Raw genomic sequence first — 16,579 nt, forward strand, 5'->3', positions numbered from 1 at the left:
CCGGATTCCAGTGGGAATCCTCTCTGGATTTCAGTGGGAATTCTCTTCGGATTCCAGTGGGAATCCTCTCCGGTACAATGAAACATATTGCCCATTTTACTGGCATATTACCAGGTTTGCTGGTATGTCTGAAACCGGTCTAGCGAATACGGAGTCGTGGGTTCGAATCCCACCAGAACGCGATTTTTTTCACAAATTTCATCTCTCAATTTGTCAATTAGCAACATTTCGTGCCTTCTAATTACAAGTTTTTCCAGTATAAATCCTCTCCGGATTCCAGTGGGAATCCTCTCCGGATTCCAGTGGGAATCCTCTCCGGAATCCCGGGAGAATTCCCCTCGGAATCCCGGGAGGATTCCCCTCGGAATCCCGGGAGGATTCCCCTCGAAATTGGTTGGAGTCCTCTCAGGATTTCGGTTCGAATCCTCTCAGGATTCCGGTTCGAATCCTCTCAGGATTCCAGTGGGAATACTCTCCGGATTCCAGTGGGAATCCTCTCCGGATTCCAGTGGGAATCCTCTCCGGAATCCAAATCCGCAGAGGATTCCCAACTGGAATCCGGAGAGGATTCCCACTGGAATCCGGAGAGGATTCCCAACTGGAATCCGGAGAGGATTCCCACTGGAATCCGGAGAGGATTCCCACTGGAATCCGGAGAGGATTCCCACTGGAATCCGGAGAGGATTCCCATTAAAATCCGGAGAGGATTCCCAACTAGAATCCGGAGAGGATTCCCAACTGGAATCCGGAGAGGATTCCCAACTGGAATCCGGAGAGGATTCCCAACTGGAATCCGGAGAAGATTCCCAACTGGAATCCGGAGAGGATTCCCAACTGGAATCCGGAGAGGATTCCCAACTGGAATCCGGAGAGGATTCCCAACTGGAATCCGGAGAGGATTCCCAACTGGAATCCGGAGAGGATTCCCAACTGGAATCCGGAGAGGATTCCCAACTGGAATCCGGAGAGGATTCCCAACTGGAATCCGGAGAGGATTCCCACTGGAATCCGGAGAGAATTCCCACTGGAATCCGGAGAGGATTCCCACTAAAATCCGGAGAGGATTCCCAACTAGAATCCGGAGAGGATTCCCAACTGGAATCCGGAGAGGATTCCCAACTGGAATCCGGAGAGGATTCCCAACTGGAATCCGGAGAGGATTCCCAACTGGAATCCGGAGAGGATTCCCAACTGGAATCCGGAGAGGATTCCCAACTGGAATCCGGAGAGGATTCCCAACTGGAATCCGGAGAGGATTCCCAACTGGAATCCGGAGAGGATTCCCAACTGGAATCCGGAGAGGATTCCCAACTGGAATCCGGAGAGGATTCCCAACTGGAATCCGGAGAGGATTCCCAACTGGAATCCGGAGAGGATTCCCAACTGGAATCCGGAGAGGATTCCCAACTGGAATCCGGAGAGGATTCCCAACTGGAATCCGGAGAGGATTCCCAACTGGAATCCGGAGAGGATTCCCACTGGAATCCGGAGAGGATTCCCAACTGGAATCCGGAGAGAATTCCCAACTGGAATCCGGAGAGGATTCCCAACTGGAATCCGGAGAGGAATCCCAACTGGAATCCGGAGAGGATTCCCAACTGGAATCCGGAGAAGATTCCCAACTGAAATCCGGAGTGAATTCCCAACTGGAATCCGGAGAGGATTCTCAACTGGAATCCGGAAAGGATTCCCAACTGGAATCCGGAGAGGATTCCCAACTGGAATCCGGAGAGGATTCCCAACTGGAATCCGGAGAGGATTCCCAACTGGAATCCGGAGAGGATTCCCAACTGGAATCCGGAGAGGATTCCCAACTGGAATCCGGAGAGGATTCCCAACTGGAATCCGGAGAGGATTCCCAACTGGAATCCGGAGAGGATTCCCAACTGGAATCCGGAGAGGATTCCCAACTGGAATCCGGAGAGGATTCCCAACTGGAATCCGGAGAGGATTCCCAACTGGAATCCGGAGAGGATTCCCAACTGGAATCCGGAGAGGATTCCCAACTGGAATCCGGAGAGGATTCCCACTGGAATCCGGAGAGGATTCCCAACTGGAATCCGGAGAGAATTCCCAACTGGAATCCGGAGAGGATTCCCAACTGGAATCCGGAGAGGAATCCCAACTGGAATCCGGAGAGGATTCCCAACTGGAATCCGGAGAAGATTCCCAACTGAAATCCGGAGTGAATTCCCAACTGGAATCCGGAGAGGATTCTCAACTGGAATCCGGAAAGGATTCCCAACTGGAATCCGGAGAGGATTCCCAACAGGAATCCGGAGAGGATTCCTAACTGGAATCCGGAGAGGGTTCCCAACTGGAATCCGGAGAGGATTCCCAACTGGAATCCGGAGAGGATTCCCAACTGGAATCCGGAGAGGATTCCCAACTGGAATCCGGAGAGGATTCCCAACTGGAATCCGGAGAAGATTCCCAACTGGGATCCGCAGAGGATTCCCAACTGCACGCAGAATTCGATGTACACAGCGCAATGAGTAAATTTCACGCAGCGACCGAAAAGACAAAAGAATTTTCACGCAGATTTGTGTAACACCGGATCAACACATTTTTTGTGTTGATCCAGTCGTACCTAAATATGAGTGAAAAATCCTTTGTCTTTTTGCTCGCTGCGTGAAAGTTACTCGTGCGCTGTGTTGTTTCATTTAAGAGTGCGGAATCCGGAGAGGATTCCCAACTGGAATCCGGAGAGGATTCCCAACTGGAATCCGGAGAGGATTCCCAACTGGAATCCGGAGAGGATTCCCAACTGGAATCCGGAGAGGATTCCCAACTGGAATCCGGAGAGGATTCCCAACTGGAATCCGGAGAGGATTCCCAACTAGAATCCGGAGAGGATTCCCAACTGGAATCCGGAGAGGATTCCCAACTGGAATCCGGAGAGGATTCCCAACTGGAATCCGGAGAGGATTCCCAACTGGAATCCGGAGAGGATTCCCAACTGGAATCCGGAGAGGATTCCCAACTGGAATCCGGAGAGGATTCCCAACTGGAATCCGGAGAGGATTCCCAACTGGAATCCGGAGAGGATTCCCAACTGGAATCCGGAGAGGATTCCCAACTGGAATCCGGAGAGGATTCCCAACTGGAATCCGGAGAGGATTCCCAACTGGAATCCGGAGAGGATTTCCAACTGGAATCCGGAGAGGATTCCCAACTGGAATCCGGAGAGGATTCCCAACTGGAATCCGGAGTGGATTCCCAACTGGAATCCGGAGAGGATTCCCAACTGGAATCCGGAGAGGATTCCCAACTGGAATCCGGAGAGGATTCCCAACTGGAATCCGGAGAGGATTCCCAACTGGAATCCGGAGAGGATTCCCAACTGGAATCCGGAGAGGATTCCCAACTGGAATCCGGAGAGGATTCCCAACTGGAATCCGGAGAGGATTCCCACTGGAATCCGGAGAGGATTCCCAACTGGAATCCGGAGAGAATTCCCAACTGGAATCCGGAGAGGATTCCCAACTGGAATCCGGAGAGGAATCCCAAATGGAATCCGGAGAGGATTCCCAACTGGAATCCGGAGAAGATTCCCAACTGAAATCCGGAGTGAATTCCCAACTGGAATCCGGAGAGGATTCTCAACTGGAATCCGGAAAGGATTCCCAACTGGAATCCGGAGAGGATTCCCAACAGGAATCCGGAGAGGATTCCTAACTGGAATCCGGAGAGGGTTCCCAACTGGAATCCGGAGAGGATTCCCAACTGGAATCCGGAGAGGATTCCCAACTGGAATCCGGAGAGGATTCCCAACTGGAATCCGGAGAGGATTCCCAACTGGAATCCGGAGAAGATTCCCAACTGGGATCCGCAGAGGATTCCCAACTGCACGCAGAATTCGATGTACACAGCGCAATGAGTAAATTTCACGCAGCGACCGAAAAGACAAAATAATTTTCACGCAGATTTGTGTAACACCGGATCAACACATTTTTTGTGTTGATCCAGTCGTACCTAAATATGAGTGAAAAATCCTTTGTCTTTTTGCTCGCTGCGTGAAAGTTACTCGTGCGCTGTGTTGTTTCATTTAAGAGTGCGGAATCCGGAGAGGATTCCCACTAGAATCCGGAGAGGATTCCCACTGGAATCCGGAGAGGATTCCCACTGGAATCCGGAGAGGATTCCCACTGGAATCCGGAGAGGATTCCCACTGGAATCCGGAGAGAATTTCCACTGGAATCCGGAGAGGATTTCCACTAGAATCCGGAGAGGATTCCCTCTGGAATCCGGAGAGGATTCCCTCTGGAATCCGGAGAGGATTCCCACTGGAATCCGGAGAGGATTCCCACTGGAATCCGGAGAGGATTCCCACTGGAATCCGAAGAGCATTCCTACTGGAATCCGGAGAGGATTCCCACTGGAATCTGGAGAGGATTCTCACTGGAATCCGGAGAGTATTCCCACTGGAATCCTGAGAGGATTCGATCTGAAATCCTGAGAGGATTCCAACCAATTTCGAGGGGAATCCTCTCCGGAATCCCGGGAGGATTCCCCTCGGAATCCCGGGAGGATTCCCCTCGAAATTGGTTGGAATCCTCTCAGGATTTCGGTTCGAATCCTCTCAGGATTCCAGTGGGAATACTCTCCGGATTCCAGTGAGAATCCTCTCCGGATTCCAGTGGGAATCCTCTCCAGATTCCAGTGGGAATCCTCTCCGGATTCCAGTGGGAATCCTCTCCGGATTCCAGTGGGAATCCTCTCCGGATTCCAGTGGAAATCCTCTCCGGATTCCAGTGGGAATCCTCTCCGGATTCTAGTTGGGAATCCTCTCCGGATTCCAGTTGGGAATCCTCTCCGGATTCCAGTTGGGAATCCTCTCCAGATTCCAGTTAGAAATCCTCTCTGGATTCCAGTGGGAATCCTCTCCGGATTCCAGTGGGAATTCTCTCCGGATTCCAGTTGGGAATTCTCTCCGGATTCCAGTTGGGAATCCTCTCCGGATTCCAGTTGGGAATCCTCTCCGGATTCCAGTTGGGAATCCTCTCAGGATTCCAGTTGGGAATCCTCTCAGGATTCCAGTTGGGGATCCTCTCAGGATTCCAGTTGGGAATCCTCTCAGGATTCCAGTTGGGAATCCTCTCAGGATTCCAGTTGGGAATCCTCTCAGGATTCCAGTTGGGAATCCTCTCAGGATTCCAGTTGGGAATCCTCTCAGGATTCCAGTTGGGAATCCTCTCAGGATTCCAGTTGGGAATCCTGAGAGGATTCCATTGGAAATCCTTTCAGGATTCCACTGAAATTTCCCTCAGGATTCCACTGGAAATCCTCTCAGGATTCCACTGGAAATCCTCTCAGGATTCCACTGGAAATCCTCTCAGGATTCCACTGGAAATCCTCTCAGGAGGTCTCCAGTTAGTCTAGTGGTTAAGGCTATGGATCGCCAATCCGGAGACGACGGGTTCGATTCCCGTTCCGGTCGAGAAACTTTTCTCGACTCCCTGTGCATAGAGTATGATTGTACTTGCCTCACAATATACAAGTTCATGCAATGGCAGGCAAAGAAAGCCCTTCAATTAATAACTGTGGAAGTGCTCCAAGAACAAGAGAACAAAGAAGTTGAAGCGAAGCAGGCCTAGTCGCAGTGTGGACGTAGAGCCATAAAGAAGAAGAAGAAGCTCTCAAGATTCCACTGGAAATCCTCTCAGGATTCCACTGGAAATATTTTCAGGATTCCACTGGGAATCGTCCCAGGATAACAGTCTTATCATTTCAGTGGGAGTCTTCTCAGGACTCCACGGGGAATCATTTGAGAAATCCTTCAGGATTCCATTGATTGCTGTATTATAATTCAATTACTTCTTTCAGAAATTTTGATATTCAACTTACTGATTTTTTTCTCTCTTCACTCTTTCATGTCAGGTAAGGCGACTCAATCGATCGTAATCCTAAAGCTACAGAGAAATCAACAATGCCTTGCATTCCACATTGACTTGTAAGTAAGTTTTCTATGTTTTAGTTGAAGCTGTTAAACATTGGCGGCTTACTCTTGGAGTTTTTCAAGAATTTATCCGCTGTGTTCTGTGTAACAGCTAAGTTATATTTACAGTTCTTGACGAATCGCCAGTAACCCCTCACGTCACTTGAACAAACTTTTCCGATAATGACTTCATTTGAAAAACGATGCGTTCCACGGTCGTACGCCGAAGTTTAATTTCCTTCGTTAATCCTCTCTGCAATGGATGCACATTAACGGGAGTCAGGTCTTGTATTGTGCGCCATAAAACTGAGTCACATTTAGCGCCAATAAACAATAACATTTCAACAACTCGTCACGACCGCGACGCACAAGGAAAAGTGCTAGCAGTGCAACTGCACTGCAACACCGGCAGAGATCGACGGCAGCGCAACAAATGGAACGGACTTTTAAATCGTCCATTTGGCTAATTAACCGGATTAACTGCCACAGGGGCATGACGTCTTCGTACGGCGCCTAACGACGGTCATTACGGTCTTAAAATTGAAATTCTGACATAAAACTGAGTTACTGCAGCCCTCCACTGTACTGCACTGGCTGGCTGATGTTCATCATCTCTCGTTTCGCGTGTGCTGTTCCCGGCCAACATCAACGTACGTCAGGCCTCATTTGCATATCTCTGTTCAACGAACGGGCGAAACTTTTCAACCGAGGGCCACGGAATGGATTTCTTTTGTTATCGAAAGAGTGCAATCCGATGTAGAAGCAAAGCTGCATAATATGTATATTATAGACCTGTCTGCAGTTCGTTTTGTTCGCCGTCAAGTGCACGCAATTGTAGATTTATCACCCTTGATGGGAACTTCCGTCCGGCATTGCTTTCTCGCGTCCACAACGTCTTGTGGTGGGAATCAACGTGGCTCGATGGACGAGGCCGCCGCATCCCACACGATGGGTTCGATCCAATCCACCAGGGCCGTAACGTTGGTCATCACGAGCTCCTGGCCGGGACCGTTCTGTAGAAGGCCTGCGATCTCGTCCCTTCGGTCGCTGTAGAGGGCGGCACCTCGGGCCAGACGAAGGTACACTTCGGAGTCGAACTCCGTCCAGGTTGGCTGCTCGCCGAGGATCTCACGCAGCGGAAGCCGTCGGCCACTGTTGTCTGTGAGGAATGTGTAGGTTATTCGAGGGGTTCATGATGGTCGGGATCTAGGTGAGACTTACAAAACAGGATGGGCGGTTCAACTGCCAGACACACGAAGAATCTACAAGTCGGAAAAGGTTATTCAACGGGTCACTACAGTTCAACAAAGTTCAGATGCGACTTACTCATCTGCAAGGGTCGTCCGGAGCACTGCGACGTTGAAGTCTCGTCCTCCAGCGTACCTTGGATGGACGAACTTCTGCAGGACTTGCTGGTCGTGTTCCGTGGCACAGACTCCCGGCGTACAGTTGGACGCTATGCTTCCAATGGTGATGGCGTACTCTTCGGCCAGGTAGTAGATCAGACCAAGTGATGTCCCGTTTTGGAGCAGTTCAACGGCATTGGATTTGGTACGGCCGAAGGATTTGTTGAGCGTGGCATTTTTGAACACCTCAATCTACAATTGAAAGCTAGAGTTAAGGATTTCTTACAGTCCTCGGAACCCTTTGGATCATCTGTGATACTGCAGACAGTGACTTACATGGTTAGGATTTGCAGGGTTAACGCTCGTCAAGCCCGCCCTTCGATAACGCTTGCAAGCTGCTTCACTGCTTCGGAGCTGTGGTGCCGGTTCAGCAGCTTCTGTTTTCACTTCACCAACGGTCTCTTTTACATACGTCACGTTCCACATCACGGATTCCACCCAGTTGAGTACGGCCGTCAGGTTGCTCATCACCACTGGTTCACCGGGCGAGTTCTGTAGCAGTCCGGCAATCTCATCTTGGCGGTCGTTCTGAACCGCAATTCCTCGCTTCGTACGCAGGTAGTAATCTATGTCGAACTCGACCCAACTGAACGATTCATTGGCGATCGAGCTTAGTGACAATTTCTTGCTTTCCAGGCCTAGTATGCAAGGTTGGTTAACTGATTATTATTGGTGGATAAGCTAGTAGTAACTTACGTAAAATGCTGGACGGTACTGCAGCAATACACCAGAAGAATCTGTTGATGAAAGGGTTAGTCCTGAGATTTGGATCACCATCAACAACGGATCGTACTCATCTGTTTGATCTGTCTCTACTATTGCCACGTTGAAGTCCCGCGTCCCTTCGTGGTATTCAGGGTGCACCATGACCTGTCGAACTACTGCTCCATGATTCGTTCGGCAGACGACGTACTCCAGGGTACAGTCATTAGCAACTTCAACTGTCGTTATAGCGTAGCGATCATCCAAGTAGTATACAAGCCCAACATCTGTTTCATTTGCGTTCAGCAGCACATACTCAGATTTGGTGTAGGTGTCCGATCTCGTAACGGTAGTATTTTTGAAGTACGTAGTCTGCAAATGGACATAAACAAGTATTCAGCTATTCTTCTGAATCGTTCTATCACTAACATGAGTTGTTGCAGCTGGTCGCACTCTAGTCAGTCCCCTTCTCCGGTATTCCTTGCACTCTGAAATACAACACAGTTTAAATTCTTTGAACTTTCAACCCATCAACCCAACCTACTCTTCTCACTAATCCGCAGCGGCTTCACAACCTTCATCCGCTCGATCTCTCCTCCACTCTCACTCCCTTTACTCGTCCTGTTGAAGAACCCTCGCTGATCCCCATGCTCCATCACATACCTTATCCATCTTCCATAGTACGCCACATTCACAAACGCCGAATAGTCCGTCAAGCTGCAGCTCGTATCGTTCCACCCTCGCTGTGCCGAAAAGCTAATCACCCCTCGCAATACCCACCTTCCTCCGTCATCCTCCGTGAGCAACCCTCCCCCACTGTCCCCATTGCAGATCGTGCTCCCGTTCCTGTGTCCTGCGCACAAAACCCCCGCCGACAGAGTACTCCCAAACACCTTCCTGTTGCTCTCCAAACACGTCACGTAATCCACGATCGGTAGCCGTATCTTCCTCAACACGTACGACGTCTCCGCCTGCTCGGTCTTCCCGAACCCCACCGCCACGGCCTGCCTCCCGTACAGTTCCTTCCCGTCACTCGTACCTCCCGCGTCTGGCAGACAAGCCGGTCGCACAAACTCGTTGAACGCCACCTTGGTCTCCAGCACCAGCATCGCCACGTCTGCTTGGAAACTCCGCAATGCAAACTCCTCGTGCAAAATATTCTCCGCTACGCCCAAGTTCTGCACCGGAAATCCATTCAACAGCAAGTTCTGCCGCACCGATCCGACCTGCACGGTGATCAAGCGTTCGTTCAGCGCATTGCCTTCCTTGGACACGCAATGCCCGGCCGTCAGGACGTACAGCTCGCTCAGCAGCGTCCCACCGCAGACGTAGACGTACGTTCCGTGGGTTATGCGGTGCCAGATCGAGGCATGCCAGGGCCACTCGCCGACCGATGACGCCGGCTCTCCTTTGACGATCAGCGGACGGCGGTGATCGGCGGATGGTAGGCCACATGTAGCTGCCGAAGTGTTGACGTCACGGGTCTCGGCCGTAGATGCCGAGGTCAGTAGAAATACGGCTTGAAGAAGTAGCGAAAGCGCTACCATGGTGGGTCCCATCGCTACGGGAGTTTGCGCGGTACTGATCAGTAGGTGTGATGACGCGATCAGATGGGACGATCGCCGTCGTTTGATTTGACACGGTGGGGAAGCTTGTCAAACCGGACTGGGTAGTTCAAATGTTTGTCGATATTTTTAACGCTGATGCTTTGCAGGGTACACACAGCGAAGGGGTGAAGGTCGATTGGGGTGGATTTGCGTCACTTATATGGCTGGATTCACACTTAGTTATTAAAGCATTCGACAATGTTCGGATGAAAGTATTGGGCTCCATCAATTATCAACCTAGAACTTGCTTTGAATCAGGCACGATTTATTTCTCAATCTCCATAGGATTCTTCTACAAGTTCCACCGAGATTACTTACAGAAGTTTCTTCTAGAGTACTATCAGAAGTTCTTCGGAAAATTCTTCAAGAAGTATCCCCGGAAATTCATTCAGCAGTTCTTCTGGGAGTTCTTCAGAGCGTTGCTCCGCAAATTTATCCTGGAATTTCTCGGGAATTCTTCCAGCAGTTCGACGGGGATTCCTCCAGAAGTTCCATGGGAATTCCTCGAGAAGTTCTTCGGAAAATTTTCCAGGAGTTCCACGGGAGTATCTCCTGGAGTTCCTCGGAAATTCCTCCAGGAGTTCCTCAGGAATTTCTCCAGGAGTTTCTGAAGAATTTCTCCCAGTGTTCTTCGGGAATTTCTCCTGGAGTTCCTCGATAATTCCTTCAGGAGTTCCTTCAGAAGATTCTCACGGCTTCCCCCAGGAGTTCCTCGTGACTTCCATTAGGAGTAGCTTTGGACTGCCAGAAGTTCTTCGGGAATTCTTCCAGCAACTCCTCGTAAATTCATCCAGAAGTTCCTCGGGAATTCCTTCAGGAAATCGTCCAGAAGTTCCTCGGGAATTCCTCCAAAAGCTCCATGGGAATTCCTAAAGAAATTCTCCTAAATTTCACGTGAAACTCTCCTCGGGAATACCTCCAGAAATTTCACGCGAGCTTATCCAGCAGTTTCTCAGGAATTCCTCCAGGAGTTCCTTGGGAATTCCTTCAGGAGTTCCTCGGGAATACCTCCAGAACATACTCTTGAATTTCATCAGGAGTTCTTCGGAAATTCCATCAGGACATCCATGAAAATTCCTCCAGGAGTTTCTCGGGAATTCCTCCAGGAGTTCTTCCAAGAGTTCCTCAGCAATTCCTCCAGGAGTTTCTCGGAAATTCCTCCAGGAGTTGCTCGGGAATTCCTCCAGGAGTTCCTCGGGAATTCCTCCAGGAGATCCTCGGGAGTTGCTCAGGGAGTTTCTTGGGAATTTTTCCTAGAATTCCTCGGGAATTTCTCCAAATGTTCCTCGGAAATTTCTTCAGGAGTTCTTCGGGAGTTTCTCCAGCAGCTCCTCAGCAATTGTTCAAGGAGTTCTTCGGGAATTCCTCAGGGAGTTCCTCGGGAATTTTTTCAGCAGTTTCTCGAGAACTCCTCCAGGAGTTTCTCAAAAAATCCTCCAGGAATTCCTCGGGAATTCCTCCAGAAGATCCTCTTGAATTGCTTCAGGAGTTCCTCGGGAATTCCTCCAGGGGTTCCTCGGGAATTCCTCCATGAGTTCCTCGGGAATTCCTGCAGGAGTTCCTCGGGAATTCCTGCAGGAGTTCCTCGGGAATTCCTCCAGGAGTTCCTTGGGAATTCCTCCAGCAGTTGCTTGGGAATTCCTCCAGCAGTTTCTTGGGAATTCCTCAAGGAGCTCCTCGGGAATTCCTCCTGGATTTCCTCGGGGAATTCCTCCAGGAGTTCCTCGAGAATCCCTTCAGGAGTTCCTCGAGAATTCCTTCAGAAATTCCTCGGAAATTCCTTCAGGAGTTCCACGGAAATTCCTTCAGGAGTTCCTCGGGAATTCCTTCAGGAGTTCCTCGAGAATTCCTCCAGGAGTTCCTCGGGAATTCCTCCAGGAGTTCCTCGGGAATTTCTCCGGGAATTCCTCCAGGAGGAATTGCTAAAAGAGTTCTTCGGTAATTCCTTCAACAGTTTTTCGGCAATTCCTCCAGGAGTTCGTCGGGAGTGTGTGGTGGCTCAGCAGCTCGAGAGCCAGAATCGCGCGCGTTTCGCTTTCGGTAAGTCGATTTTTTTCCGCCTTCGGATTTTTTTAGCGCAGGTGATAACTTGCATCTAGTTATTTAATTAGTGCATGTTTACTTTTGAAACAGTTTTCATAGAATTTGTATAGTTCGTCACTCGTAGGTTTTTTGTTGTTTTTGATAAGTAAACATATAGCATTCATCCGACGTGGGTGATCGATGGTTTTCTTCCCGTGTGAATTGATCAAGAGTTAGTCAGTTTTTTATGTTGTGTCGCTGTTTTTGTAGCAACACTGAACGATCACCTGTCGTGGGTGATCAGTTGTTTGCTTCTCATATGAAGGGAACAATAGTGCGTCAGCTTGCATGTTCGGTCGGGTCATTTGCAGTTAAATATTTGGCGAGTAGCTTCCGCAGTTTGATTTGAAATATTAAGTGACCACCTGACGTGGGTGATCGATTGTTTGCTTTCCGAGTGAAGCGAATAATAGCGTGTTAGATTGCATATTTTGTCGCGTCGTTTGCAGTAAATATTAAGCGACCACCCGATGTGGGTGGTCGATTGTTTGCTTTCCGCGTGAAGCAAACAATAGCGCGGCAACCAGCATAACACGAAGGTCGTATTACTTATCAAAGTGAATCCAGACCCAACGATACCTTTCCTACTAACAAACACTCCTTCCTGCAACCTTTGGTGGAGTCGCAGCGGTAAACGCGGTCCTTCACTTAACAAAGGTTGTTACTAATATTCCTTCCCTCTTCCAACCTGACTGCAAGGACGTGGCCGGCGCCGTTATTGTACCGTTAAAGAGAGTCTCTGAAGCGTGCACAGTGAGAATGTTGACCACTCCCAGTCAATTATTCAGTTGATTCATTGTGCAACTGTCATTGGTTCGGGTCAATCACGGAATAGCAACCATAGATGTGTGCAGTCAGTCTAAGCTAAGCTAAGCTTATTCCTCCAGGAGTTCGTCGGCAATTCCTCCAGGAGTTTCTCGGGAATTCCATCAATAGTTTCTCGGAAATTTCTCCAGGAGTTCCTCGGAAATTTCTTCAGAAGTTTGAAAACTGGAGTTCTTCTACAAGTTTCTAATGAATTCCTCCAGAAGTCCTTCGGAAATTGCTCCATGAATTCCTTGTAAATTCTTCCAAGAGTCCCTTGTGGAATCCCTCGGAGAAATTTTCAAAGAAGCTTCTAAATGAATTCATGAGGAACTCCTGGAGAAATTTCCGAGGGACTCCTGCAGGATTTCCCGAGTAACTCTTAAAGGAATACCCAACCATTTTCTAAAAGAAATCCAAGGGAACTCCAAGGGAAGAAATCAAATAGAGGAGTTCTCTGTAGGAGTTCCTCGGGGATCCCTCCAAGAAACTCCTGGAGCCATTTCCGTGAACTTTCTGGAGAAACTTGCAAGAAGCTTCAGCCGAAATTCCCGGGGAACTCGTGGAGGGAATTTCTGCATGAACTCCCAGGTAGTCATTGAAAAAAGACTGCTGAGAAACTCATGGATTAATTTCTGAGGAAGTTTGGGAGGAATTCCCGAGGAGCTTCTGGAGAAATTTCCGAGGGAATCCTGGAAAAAATTCTAAAGAATACCTTGATAAATTCCCATGGAACTCTTTCAGGAATTTCTGAAGAACTCCTTATTAAAGTGCCGGGCAGTTTCTGCAGACTTTCGTAGCGACCTTCCGAATGAATTTCCTGTGAACTCCTAGAAAAATTTTCTAGCAACTCCTGGTGGAATTTCCGAGGAACTTCTGGAAGTATTCCCAAAGAATTCCAGAAGGAATTCTCTAGGAACTCGGAGGAATCTAGGAACTCCTGAAGGAATCACCAAGGAACTATTGTAGAAATATCCGTGAAACTCGTGAAGGACTACCTCAGGAACTTCTGGAGGAAATGCTGTATGAATCCCCGAGGAACTCCTGAGAAATATCCAAGTAAATTTGCGGGGAATTCCTAGAGGAATTTCCTGGGGACTCAGGGAAGGAATGCAGAGGATCTCCTGGAGGAATTTACGAGAAGTTTCTTGAGGAATTCCTATAGCGCTCCTTGAGTTCCCGAGGAAATTCAGCAAAAATTCCCGAGGAACTCCTGGAGGTGATTCACCGATAAAAACCAATCAAACCAAATAATAGTTAAGTTCTCCGGTAATTATCCTCAACCGATGGAAGTTAGTTGGGAAAGATTCCTGGTAGCTCTTGGATGAATTTCCAGGGTACTCCTGGAAAAAATGACGCCGAACTCCTGGAAAAATTCCCGCGGAACTACTTAAGCTACTCCCAAGGAACTCTTGCAGGAATATCCGAGAAGCTTCTTGAGGAAATCCCGTGGAACTCTTTGAGGTATTTCAGATACTCCTGGAGGAATTATCGATCAACTCGATTTTTTGAGGAACTCCGATCCTGGAGAAACTCCCAAGGAACTTCTGGAAGAATTCCCTCAGGCGTTCCTGGAGGAATTTTCTATAAATTCCTGAGGAACTCCTGCAGGAATTCCCCAAGAACTCCTGGAGAAATTTACGAGAAACTCTTTGAGGAATTCTCATGAAACTCCAGGATGAATTCTCAAGTGACTCCTGGAGAAATCCCCCATGAACTTCTGGTGGAATTTCCGAGGATCTCCTGGAGTTTGTCCCTTCGACGTTTTGTCTTTCGACATTTTTTCCCTTTTACACGCCCTGATCAACACTGTTAGGCTTCTCTTTGGAACCAATACTGAGCAGTGGACACACATACAAGAAGTCATTATGGATTTACTCTACACATTCGTTTCTCAAATGCCTGCTCGGTACTTTTTCGACGAATATAAAGCAGTGTGAACTCACCGGAACAATTTGTTCCTAGCCATTTTAGCGAACTGCTGTAGAATCACTTGGCATGTTCCGGGACCTCACGATGAAGCCGACATTCTCCGGCAAAGTTCCACTACACAATGCGACAGCAGGCAACATCACACTGACAACCTTGTCCTGTCACCGATGCTGCCGAGGGGAAGGAAGTGGAATATAACTCAAAAGGAATGCCACCCAAGGGGAATGTCACTAATCTCAGGCCGTACCTCACAAACAACAGAACTATTTCGGTAGTTCCGGTAATCGATTTTATTGAGGCTCGGTACATCAACTGTCATAAACGTGAGCAAAAAGTAAACAATCATTTGTTCTGTATTCAGCTGTTCTATTTTCGTACTCGGTATTCGAAATTAAGTGTGTATCTTGGATCCAGTCAGTTAAATAGGGGTACAGTAGACGTTCGATAAATGCAACGTTTAACGGACGTTAACAACTTTTCACTCGACGTAGAATACATTCAACGTTACATCCGGGCTAACTTGGCATCTCATTTTGACAGTTGGAGGTGTGATAACTACAAATTTGTTACACATCACAATAAGCATTTGTGGTGTGGCGATTACGTTTCACCATTTTAGGAACATTTTTATTGTCACTGAGCGATTTTCAGTGCTTGAGTTATTGTAAGTTTCCGTGCTCCTTGTGCTCATATTGTCCTATCACGTTTCGTCAGAAAACCATGTTATATCGTCTTCATTCGGATTGTGTTCAACTCAAACATGTGTGGGTCTGCCTTATTTTTTCTGCTTGTAGTTATTCAGTTCTACTCGGGCTCGTATTTTCTTCTAAATTTTGCATTTTTTCTACCGTCTACCCCCGCTGGTTTGAACGACACCTCATGCAAACCATCGGGGTTCATTTTTAATTTGAACTTTTAGTAACCCTATGGGCACCGAAAAACATACTGGTGGTAACCATTTTTACTGTTTTGTTTTGATTCTGCGTTCCGTTTCACCCCGTTCCATGAGCAGAATGACGTTAGAACCATTTTTAGTTTGAGCAGGGATCAAATTAAAAAGTGTTCAGATTAGATGCGGTCAAACCAACGAGGGTAGACGATACATGTGACATTCTTTGCAATGGTTTTGAATGTGCCATACGTTGCCAGATTAACCTACTTTTACGTGACACGATGGTAAATTTCCGGCAACCTTTACCGTTGTTTATGGCATTCCTTGTACGGATTAATGTGCGTACATATACGCACTATGCTCGTAAAACTAAAACCCCGTAGAGGTAGCAATGGCGACAAACGGAACGCCATACCAGGAATAGAGCGTTTTCCGACAATGTATCGTCCACGTTTATCGAGTTGTTAAACGCACACGTCGTATTGGTCAAAATCGATAATCTACGTTTTGACAGCGACGAATTTCAAATGTTTCCACACAATTCATAGGCTCTGACTGCTGCTGGTCAGGTCAGGTGTTTGTTCACGTTCTCGCGCTCGCGTAAAGTGGACCTCCCTCCCGCCATACCTATCTCGCAACGCAACACAGCACAGGTGACGACAATACAGCAATGGCGCACACACGACTCAAATATTGTTGGTAAACAAACGGCCATTAGCAGTAAACGGTCCGGCGTAAATCCGGCGAAATCCATTCACACCGTCTATCCAATACAGTGCATATTCGATTACTGCAACATGGTTCTTTTACGGCTGTGATCAAATGCATGCACATACCGTGTACCCTCGTTTTTTTTTTGTTTTTATTAATGTGTATTTTAACTTATAGCTAATTCTACACTCGTACCCTCGTTAGTTTGATCACATTTTAAGTTGACCCCCGCTAAATTGAACATCGTTCAAACTAGAAATGATTCGAACGTCATTCAGTTTATGCATTATAATGAAACGCAACCGCAGAGAGTGTGTGTAGTGACGGCTCAGCAGCTGGAGGCCAGATTTGCGCGCGCGTTGCCTTCGGTGCTCCGATTTAGTTTTTTGTTTTTCATTTGCTTTTTGCGCTTTTTGGTACGGTTGATGGCAGAGGGAGAGACCTGGCTTCAGTCAGTGTGTGTAGTGACGGCTCGGCAGCTGGAGGCCAGATTTACGCGCGCGTT

General features: G+C 48.2%; 2 protein-coding genes across 2 annotated transcripts in view; one reads left to right on the plus strand and one right to left on the minus strand.

Annotated features, from left to right (window-relative positions):
• Positions 1-16,579, plus strand: part of LOC134285016 (homeobox protein 5-like) — a 231,767-nt gene that overhangs the window by 128,661 nt on the left and 86,527 nt on the right. The window lies entirely within an intron of this gene.
• Positions 6,696-9,781, minus strand: LOC109422049 (uncharacterized). Its single transcript, XM_019696685.3, has 8 exons — positions 8,591-9,781; positions 8,476-8,534; positions 8,138-8,418; positions 8,041-8,081; positions 7,621-7,982; positions 7,265-7,536; positions 7,160-7,200; positions 6,696-7,097 (listed from the first exon to the last, which is right to left on the minus strand). Exons 1-8 carry the CDS (start codon positions 9,603-9,605, stop codon positions 6,847-6,849), a joined length of 2,322 nt encoding a protein of 773 aa, XP_019552230.3. The 5' UTR covers positions 9,606-9,781; the 3' UTR covers positions 6,696-6,846.

The sequence above is a fragment of the Aedes albopictus genome, chromosome 1, assembly GCF_035046485.1.
Source record: "Aedes albopictus strain Foshan chromosome 1, AalbF5, whole genome shotgun sequence".
NCBI lineage: Eukaryota > Metazoa > Arthropoda > Insecta > Diptera > Culicidae > Aedes > Aedes albopictus.